The 10,594-nt window shown below is 44.9% G+C and overlaps 1 protein-coding gene across 1 annotated transcript in view; it reads left to right on the top strand.

Moving 5' to 3' along the window:
- Nucleotides 1–8: 8 nt before the first annotated feature.
- DOCK5 (dedicator of cytokinesis 5) overlaps nucleotides 9–10,594 on the top strand; it is a 205,718-nt gene continuing 195,132 nt past the window's right edge. The window contains exon 1 of the mRNA XM_046656390.1: nucleotides 9–281. Coding sequence (XP_046512346.1) covers nucleotides 239–281 — 43 coding nt within the window. The 5' untranslated portion in view covers nucleotides 9–238. The remainder of the gene's footprint in view (nucleotides 282–10,594) is intronic.

Raw genomic sequence — 10,594 nt, 5'->3', positions numbered from 1 at the left:
GGGGCGCGCACAGCGGCGCGGCCGCCCGACCCAGCAGGTGACCGCGGGCCGGCGCCGGAGCCGGAGCGGATCGGTGCGGCGCGGGCGGCGAGGCGGGGAGCCGGCTCGCGGGCTCGGGCCAAGTTTGCCGGAACATGGCGGCACAGCCCGGGGAGTGCAGGAGCGCGGCGCGGCGGCGGCCGGCGCCCCGGGAGCTGTAGCCGCCGCAGCCGCCGCCGCCGCGGCCGAGGGCGCCGCCATGGCCCGCTGGATCCCGACCAAGAGGCAGAAGTACGGGGTTGGTGAGTGCTCTCCCCACCCCGACCCGGCCCGGCCCGGCCGCCGCGAAGTTCGCGGGAGCCGCCCAGCCTGGCGCAAAGTTGGGCGCCGGACGCCGGGCCGCCTGTGCGCGCGCCGCGCGAGCCGGGGTTCGGCTCCTGCTGCCCTCGCGGGCGCGCTCGGCGCTCAGCCCCGCCGCCGAGCGCTGGGGGCGGGTGGGAGTCGGAGCCCCCTGCCGGAGCCCTTTGGGGAAGTCCTTGTGAGCGTTGGGAATCCGAGTGGCTCAAAGTGCCGTTGGGCTGCGGGACAGGTAATCTTGCTCCAAATCCACAGCTCCAGCGCTCTGCTTAGTGGGAACGTCAAAAGCGAGGGTGCTCGCGTGTTACACCTTTGGGCGCCCAGCTCTGGTGCTCGCCTCCCTCCTCCCCATCCATGCGGGTTCATTCAGTGGTTTGTAACCAGCCGAGGTCGGCGGAATGCGAGTGCTGCCTGCTGACCCAGTGCTTTCTGCCTTGCCCCTGCCTAGGGTCTCTCTGAAGCCCCAAAGTGAGGAGTACGGGCTAGAAAGCCGCTCTCCCCCTTTTCCCCGCAGGGACTGGGATTCTGATGACAGTTGTAAACGGAATTGGAGACTAAAGTTGTGGTGTGGAGGTGATGGAAGAGACAGGAAGTGTGTGGCTTGGGAACGAGGGTGGCTGCCCCTGGGCTCTTGTGCAGACACTCGTGCTCTAACGGAGCATGTGTGGAGAGGGGTTAAGACTGCCTTCTGAATCCCGAGTTCCGTCGTGGGATAAGAAGAGAACATTTTATTAAGAAAATCGTGACAGGTCCCGCGCCAGGCACTTGGCGTCCGTAACCGCGGCGCTAGAGCCCCCTTGACGTGCGGGGGATCGCCGTGCTGTTGGTTTGGCTCCGGAACCAGGACCGTGTGGGGTTTTGACCCAGGTGAAGAACCTTGCTCCTTCCACCGCCTCTCGAGGAGTGAGGCTGCTGGGGTCTTGGGAAGACTCTGCCGATCGCGGGGGGATTACAGTGGCAGTGCGACTTCGGAGCGGTTCTCTAGTATAAACACAGTTGTGTGTGTTGAGAATTTTATCACTTCCTCTAAGGTTCATTCATTTGGCCTGTTTGTAACTTAATCTTTCACTTCCCTCCCTTCCCCGCCCCCATTTTTCCTCCCCTCTGGTTACTAGGAAGGGAAGGGTCCCGGGACTATTCTGTGCTTTCTGGCGGCGAGGTCAGTTTCAGAGACGCTCAACGTCTCTGTGTGCTTTTCAACTCTAGCCCTGAGTCAGTTAAAAAAAACCCAACACTCTCACTCTCTCATATTTGCTGTTATTCTTAGATTGTGATCCTTTACGTATATATGTGTTTGTATGTAATTAGATATATAATTCCTTGTTTTCCCTCTATTCCAATAACTTTTTTCCCTTAAATTTCTGTTAGAATCCTTGCACCCTGGTGTGGCTTCAACTCAGAAATGGGTAGGTGTTTCTCCTGCCCCAGACCACCCCGTCGTGATTTGGTCCTGAGGCTTCAGACGGGGACTCCTAATCAGGTGCCAGTCAGTAAGTAGCCAGTAGTTACTGAAGTGAAATGCACTAAAATAGATGGAATCAACTTCGTTATTTTTTAGTCTTACGGAGTACTGACTACTAAATTGAAGCGTGTGTAGTGATGCCTAATCATCAATTACTACTTTTAAAAAGTTATCAATTCTAATTTTATTTAACAGGGTAAAGGCTGTTTCCAAAACCATTATGACTTTGGTATAGTTAATGCAAACATATCCTCCAAACGTGGTTTTTATTGCCATAGCCACAGGAGCCGGTATGAGAGGTTGTCTTTTGGAGTCAGGTTACCATGCTATTTATCTTGAGTCAAGAAAAGTATTTGACTTGCATTTCCAGGGCATAGGTGATAGCAAAATTGCCCCAGGATATAATCTGTGACACTTATTTCATTAGACACAATAGATTCTGATTAATCTGGATTTGACAAAAGGACCACTGTTAGGACAGATTAGCTGAGAGATAAATCTCCCTTGTTTATTCCTAAAACACACTGTTGTCCATATCACCTCCCTGCTTTGAAGCCTTCCTTGGCCTGCAGGGTAGAATCTATACTGAGTCCAGCTTTCAAGGTCCCCATAATCCAGTTCAACGTCCTTTCACAACCTCATCTCCGCCTTCTTTCATTAACACCTCCCCCCACCTCGTTGCAGACCCCGCCCTTCTCCTGCACTGCCCTTCTCGCTCCTGCGCAGTAGGTGGTGGAGAGTCCCTGCTTTGGGACTTTGCTCCCTTGTGTTTGTGCCCTGTCAGAGTCCCCTCCCACCTCTGCATCCCACAGTCCAGCTTTTCTCAGGGCGCACGTCTACTGCCACTGCCTCCTTCAGGTTTGGTATTCACCACACGTTCCCAAACCGTCACACCTCGCTCGTCCTCGCAATGCCTACAGTGTGCCATTCCTTATTTCGTTACTTCTCCTCCTATCCTGGGCTTCAGTGAATCAGAACGTTATGGTTTTGTATCCCTGCCACTCAGCAGGTGTACCAGGTATAGAGCCTGCGTCCGGTAAATGCTTGTCCTCGGTGCTGGGTGGCATTCTAAGGCACTGACCTAATTTCTACGATGATTCAATGCAGTTTTTTCCCCATTAGGTTTTAGGGTCTCATTCACTCCAACATGAGTTTTATTTTGTTCTGTTCGATGGACAAAGTGAGAGCCTTCAGTCTGTCTTTATCTTTGCGAGGAGAGAAATGAGACGTGCTGAGGACACGAGGAAACATAGAACAGACAGACTCATTTAAATATGATTGGGAAAATTGGCTTGTTGGACTTTTTTGAGGATTGTTGTCACTTCAGAGTGTCTGCTGGACAGATTTTTGTCTCTGGGTGAAGGAAACCCTGTGATGGCCATTTTTTTAACGACTCACAGCTACTGTGTGTGAGGGTAATGCTTCGATCTCAGTTTGAACTGTGCACAGTGAGGCTAGCAGTCTCTGCTGCCTTATTTTATCTTGGTGCCGCTATTGGCTGTGGCTGTCCCTGCCATAGCCTAGATTGTTCTACAGGGACTGAAATGCAGTCTCTTCTGGGCTTTCTTTTCTTTTCCTTTTCTTTTTTTGAAGAAGATTAGCCCTGAGCTAACTGCTGCCAATCTTCCTCTTTTTGCTGGGGGAAGACTGGCCCTGAGCTAACATCCATGCCCATCTTCTCTACTTTATATGTGGGACGCCTGCCACAGCATGGCTTGACAAGTGATGCCATGTCTGCACCGGGGATCCGAACCCGCAAACCCCGGGCACGAAGCGGAACGTGGGAACTTAACCGCTGCGCCATCAGGCCGGCCCCTTGTCTGGGCTTTCTTAGTTCTTAAACAGCACTGTTGCTCAGTCTCTCGCGTTGGGTGGGTCTGAATGCCCTATAGGAACAAGTGCTCTTCCCCACAGCCATGGAAAACTTTTTTTCTTTCTTCCTTTCTCTTTCCTTCTTATTTTCTTTTCCTTTCTTCTTTCTTTTTCTGTTTTAAGTGTTTTATGTTTGAGGACATGAGTATAAATACTTTTATTTAGATTTTAAGCAAACATTAGTGATAAATATCCACATTAGTCTTCTGATTCATTGAAGTCTGCTCCCAAACAAGCTATTTATATCAAGAACAGGCCCAGATTATGTTGGTGATGGATTCTTTGCAAAAGAATTCATTATTGTTTGTTGCGATTTGTGATATATATTTTTATAACGTGATAAAAGGTGTAATTGGGGGAATATTTACTTTCACTGTTACCTTTTCAACTATTTAGCTGTGCTAGGCGCAGTTAGCCCAAAAGCATTTAACTTTGTGGAGTAGCTTCTCAAATGCTCGAGTAAAAACCGGAACCAGACTCTTGTAGCTCTTTGTGAAAGCTCTCAGGGGAGCTGTGGGTTCCCGTCCAGCTCTTGCTCCCCACCCGCACCGCGTTCCATATCCTGCAGTTGGCGCGGTAGAGCTGGGAGGGTCTCAGAGAGTAACTAGTCCACTTCCCTTTCAAAGAGGAACCTGGTGCCTAAAGCGATGAAGTGAATTGCTTAACACAGGTGCTTGTTACCTTTGTGGCTGCATGAACCCCTTTGGCCATCTGGTTAGGCCGGTGGACTTCTTTCTCAGAATAATGTTTTCAGTGCATGAAGTCAAATATGAAGGATTGAAAATGAAACCATTTATATTGAAAGACAACTGTCAAGATATTTTTCCACATTTGTGATCCTGTAATATATGTGCTTCCTTATTAATGCATTAAATAACAAGATCTAGTGGCAGTTCTACTAGCTACTTTTGAGTTAGTGGTGAGCATGTATGATTTTTCAAGGTATCTGCAGTGACCATACTATGATATGAAAATACCCATGATTTCTGTTGGTGACTATCACAGGGACTGCTAGTACAACTGCGGTCTGTTGTCTACAGTTGTAACTGAGGTAAATGCCGAGTGTCAGAAAATAGCGATGTAATTTTTTTTCCCTTTTTCAAGTCCATGGATCCTCTGAATTTGAACATAGATTAAGAATTCTTGGCTGAAGGTCACACAGCTAATTAGAACCAGAATAAGCAACAACAGTAGTAACGCTAGTCGAGCGTTTGTCTCCATGAGACACCACTGGGTATTACACAGTTGTAAGGACTTGCAGAAGTCCTCACCCTAATGCGTTCGTGTTCTGACAGCATTGAGGCTAAGATTAAAAGGAATAGAGAATTAGTATTTATTAAGAATTTACCTGGGACAGGCACTCTTCCGTACCCTTATTTCAGTATGTTCTGAGTACACTTGGGGATCTTGGAGGCATTCTGAGGGCTCCATGAGATTAAAGCTTTTTTGTCACAATACTGAGACATCACTGGGCTCTTTTCGCTGTGCTCTCATGAGTGCACAGTACAGTTTCCTGAGGCTCCGCAAAGTGTGATATTGCAACAGATTGGAGGCCGAAGCACTTGAAGAATCCAGCTGCCTTAGGTGAAGCCAGACACTACACAGATTTACAAATATGCAAAACGATGTCACTCTTCTGAGTGTTTTTGTTTGGAAGAGTAGTTTTATTCATAAAAAAATATGTATTTTTGCTAACATATATTGAGCTTATTATGGTTATTTTAAATTAAATAAATATTTTTAAAATGTCTCAGTTTGAATTTCTAATATGATAAGTAGTGATAGCTGTAGCCCACATAAACTCTTTGGGGTTCTCATTAACTTTTAAGAGTGTTAAGCACTTCTGACACCAAGAAGTTTCAATGCCGCTGCTTTACGTGTCATTTCATTAAACCATTGAGATGATGCTGTAATTTTCACATACGGTCCCCTTTTCCAGATAAGAAAACTGAAGTTCATATAAGATAAATTTTGCATCCATGGCCATATAGACCTCACTCCCAAGCCAAAACTCTCCTCCACGTCTTTCCCAGACTTCAGTCGTTCACCCATCACTTGTCCCGCGTCCTGCGCACCTTTGTGTGTGCAACTTTGTGCGTCTTGCCACATCCGTGTGCCTTCTCTATTATTTTCTACTTAATATTTTCTTTATATTGCCTGCCCCCCCTTTTTTTTTTTTTTACTTAAAACAATTATTGAAAAGGAAAACTTTACATTCCCACCATTACAGGAGAACAAGCATCACTTGCCATACAAGGAGGCAACTGTAAAAATTAAACAGCCGCGTACTGGATTCTGGCTCAATACTGTTGCCCGTCAAGCCGTTTTCTCTATTAGGGAGGAGGCTGATGCCCAGCTGGAACTTTCTTTTTGATGGACCGCAGATTCTTGTTGTTTGTGGTAGTTACTGTTCTAGAAAGTCTGCGTGAACCCTGACTTAGCGAATTCTGAACCATTGCTCCTGGGGGAAAGGCACGGTCAGGTCCTGAGAGCCTCTGGTCGCATTTTAGTCAACTGATCAATACATACCCTTATTTTATGTGTGTTTCTGTTTAAGGTTTAAAGACCTTATTGGGTGTAATTGTTGATTTACTAACATTGAACTCACAACCAACAGCATTCTAACTCAAGCCTGAACGAAGCTTGTCTAACACAAGTACTTTCTCCACAAGGCAAGTCACACCTTTTTGTGCTTAGGAACACTACACAGCACTTCAGCACTAGGCTTGGGGGCCACTTTAAGTAGCGAATCATTAACAAAAAGCACGAAGTGAGAAAAACATGACACTAAATTTAAGACCTTGGAAAGGACACTCGTTTGTGGTATGAGAACTGAAACAAAAAGGCAGAGAGAGTGTCGCCTTGTTTGACCTCAAGTGGGAACTTGTGTCGTTTTTTGCCCCTCCGCAAACCTCTGCAAATGACCGTGAGAGCATCAGGAGTGTTGATTTGGGGGTTACAGATAAATTTTAGCAAGTAGGAGAACTGGCAGATACAGACTGCGAATAATCAGGATCAACTGTGGTTAGATAAAAAGAGAATTAAAAATGGAATCATTTCTTGAATTGTTCAGCTCTCTATTCGAATGATCCCTCCTTAGAGAGATCCTTCTGAGAACCCCAGAAAAAGGGACTGTCTTTGCCCTCCTCACCTGCCTACCCACGCCTCTCAGTGTCTGTCCTTTTCCCTATGTTTTCTTCACATGATCTATAATTGTCCTGTTTGTTTATTTGTTTGTGTTTACTGTCTGTCCACCATACCAGAATGTAAAGTTATGAGGACAGGAACTTTATCTTTTTCATCAGTGTCCCCTAGCCCTGTGAACAGTACCTGGCACGTGGTCAGCATCTGTAAATGATGAAGGAATGAGTGAATGCTGAACTCATCACCTACCTGAATTTGTATGTCCGCCATACGAGGACATTCCCACACTATGGAATATACTGCCCTATGCGTGCTTCCAATGAGATGCAATCCACAGCAACAGGAGAGGGAGCATAGAAATAATAGATAAAATAGATTGAATAAATTGTTAAAGCAAAGCATTGTGTGAACATTGTAGGAGGGAGAGGAATTGAGATCCTAAATGACACTTTATTACATAGAAGGGGAACAATGGGAATTTACTACTTCTTTTTTGTTTTTCATTATTTGTGGAGGCTTCGTGGAGGAAGGTGCAGTGTAGGACTGGCTAAGTGGAAAGAAAAAGCTTGACCACAGTATGAATAGGGTTTAGGAGTTCTGAGTCACTGGATTAGTGTCGTGTTGAGCGCATGAGTGGGAAAGCGGAGAACATGTGATAGAAGGGAAGAAACAAGGCATTTAATTCGTTTGTTACTTTCCGTTACCAAAAAGGAGTTGAGATGCCTGAGCAATAAGCACATATATACTGTACACAGAGTAATTAAGGAAGAAGGGTAAGAGATCACAAGTACTGTGGAAAAGAAAGTAATTTAGAGTACTGGCGAGGGGCTTTGAAGGATAGGTAGGAGCTACTCATGTTTTGGTTTGTCCAGATACACAGAAGGCTTTTTGTGGTGGTCATTTTTGCCATCTTGTTAGTGGAAACTTGATTTGTGGTTTCTCCTCATCTAAATTTTAAGAGACAACTCAGTAGGGTCTGGGAGTAAGGAATCAAATCTCATTGAACTTGACCTATATCTGTGGCCCAGGGACTTGACTAAGGTCACATAGTTTGTTCTTCACTAAATTTTTCAATGGCGGGACAAATAGTATTCTGATCAAATAGGTAAAATCACCCATGATATGTCTCCTCTCTGTGGACATTAAAGGATAGGATAAACCCTTTGGGAGTCCCATGACGTTGGTTTATAAGTAGCCTCCAGCATACCTCAGAAATAATGGGGTTTTATTTTTAAGTGAAAAAACTGCTTTTGAGCTCAGGCTAAGAAATAATTTTGAGGCAGAGATGTGGGTGAGCAAGGGAAAGCAGAGGATGGTTGTGTTAATTTTATTTTTCCAAGTGATGTTCAGGCCATGTCCTCTCAGATCCTGGGCCGGCCATCAGAGCTCACTCAAACGATTGTCTGAATTGCTGGCAGCCAGTTCCCGAGCAAGGGACAAAGTGCTCTTTGTCTTTCACAAAACTCTGTGTCATCGCCAAGCTGCGGTTGTTGGAATGGCTTTATATTCATGGATCCACCTTTCCGGATTGTGCCGTTTTCTTTTACATTTCCACACCCGAGTAAAGTCTGGGACTGTCTGTATCAGATGAAGTAGTTGGACTCTCAAGACGCCCTCTCTGAGGGTGCCCATTCTTTGTCTTTTAAAAGAAGTTGAGGGAAGGAAATTACAGCAGAGATTAATTCCCTCGTGGGAATAACTCTTTGCTGACTCAGCCACGGTGAGTAAGAACGCATCCTGCTGACTGGTTTGTTACCTGTGTACCTGCGGCAGGAAGCCCTGTACCTTGTACTTCCTATGAGCCCGGAGCCGCAGGGCTCACACTCCCCAGCCGTTCCTGCCAGAGACCAGTTATAAGAATAAGTCATAAGACTCGGTTATAGACATCTAAGAGCTTTGCCCTTTTGTGTATATAAGCATAAAATATTAAGAGCTAGATTCTATAAGCATTACCTCTTGGCTAACATCCTCACTTTATTGGAAAAATATGCCCCAGAGGCATAAAATGACTTAACCAAAATGATACAGCTAGTAGCAGATTTGTGTTTCGACTTGTCTTCCAGCTGCTTCCTTTCTCTTTACTATAACGCTGGAGAGAGTGGATTTCTTCATCCTGGCTCCTTGAGGGGCCGACGAGTTAGTTCTGCCCCCTCAGTCCTAAGGGGTGAATGCCTGTGTCTTCCCTGGCTTTTTTCCAGATCAAGGTTTTGCCATAAATAAGATCCAGCTATTAAATCATCTCCCTCCCTTTTTGTTGAGATATAATTGACATTTAACATTATATTAGTTTCAAGTGTAAACATAATGATTCTATATTTTGTGAAATAACCAATATAATAAGTTTGGTTAATATCTGTCACCACAGTTACAATTTTTTCCTTGTGGTGAGAACTTTTAAGATTTACTCTCTTAGCAACTTTGAATATATAATTCGGCATTATTAACCATAGTCACCATGCTGTACATTCCACCCCCAGGACTTTTTATTTTATAACTGCAAGTTTGTACCTTCTGACCTCCACCCATTTTTGCCTACCCACCCCCTACCCTCTGCCTCTGTTAATCACCAATCTTTTCTTGGTATTTATGAATTCAGTTTTTTTTTTTTTAGATTCCACATACAAGTGAGATCATACAGTGTTTGTCTTTCTCTAACTTATTTCACTTAGCATAATGCGATAAGGTCCATCCATGTTATGGCAAATGGCAGGATTCCTTTTATTTTATGGCTGAAAAATATTCCATTGTGTATATGACCACGTTTTCTTTACTGACTCATCCATCGGTGGACACTGAGGTTGCTTCCAGGCCTTGGCTATTGTAAGTGAGCATGGGGGTGCAGATATCTTTTTGAGTTAGTGTTTTTGTTTCCTTTGGATAAATACCCAGAAGTGGAATAGCTGGATGATATGATAGTTCTAGTTTTAATTTTTTGAGGAACCACCATTTTGTTTTCCATAGTGGCTGTACCAGTTTACATTCCCACCAGCAGTGCGCACTCCTCACCGATACTTGTTATTTCTTGTCTTTTTGTTAATAGCCATTCTAACAGATATGAGGTGATGTCTCACTGTTGTTTTCATTTGCATTTCCCTGATGATTAGTGATGTTGAGCGTCTTTTCTTGTACCTGTTGGCCATCTGTATGCCTTCTTTGGAAAAATGTCTGTTCAGATCTCTGCCCATTTTTTAATTGAATTGTTTGGTTTTTTGCTTTTAGATGTATGAGGTTTTTATCTAATTTGGATATTAACTGCTTATCAGATAATGATTTGCAAATATTTTCTACCATTTGGTAGGTTGCCTTTTCATTTTGTTGATGGTTTTCTTTGCTGTTCATCTTCCCCTTTTTAAGAGTTCTGAGAAGGAAGTGTGTTTTGAAGGTTTCAGCCTGCAAAGTGGAAGTCACCCTGTGGGTTCCCAGGTGGTCACATGGTTTCAGGTCGGCTGTGGGGCTCAGTGGTCTTTGATCCTCAGCACCGTGGTAATGACATGATTGCAGCTGCAAAATTAATAAGTAGTGTGACATTCTCATGACATTACAGGCATGTTTAAGAACGAATGTTAGTTTGGCTTACAAAGTGTTGAGAGGTCATGGAAGGGTCATGTATTGATCATAAAGGATTATAATACTGACTGGAGGTGAGAGAACATTGGTACTTTTTTAGACCCGTATTTTGAACAAAATGATGATGCCTTATTCCAAAGACTTGACCTAGGACAAGTTTGAGTAAGGCTCCTTACTCTCAGGGTGGATTCAAGTCCGTTTGCTCTGTTCCCA

The sequence above is a fragment of the Equus quagga genome, chromosome 3, assembly GCF_021613505.1.
Source record: "Equus quagga isolate Etosha38 chromosome 3, UCLA_HA_Equagga_1.0, whole genome shotgun sequence".
Lineage (NCBI taxonomy): Eukaryota > Metazoa > Chordata > Mammalia > Perissodactyla > Equidae > Equus > Equus quagga.
The sequence above is the reverse complement of the archived record's forward strand: the minus strand, read 5'-3'. Positions and strand labels throughout refer to the sequence as shown.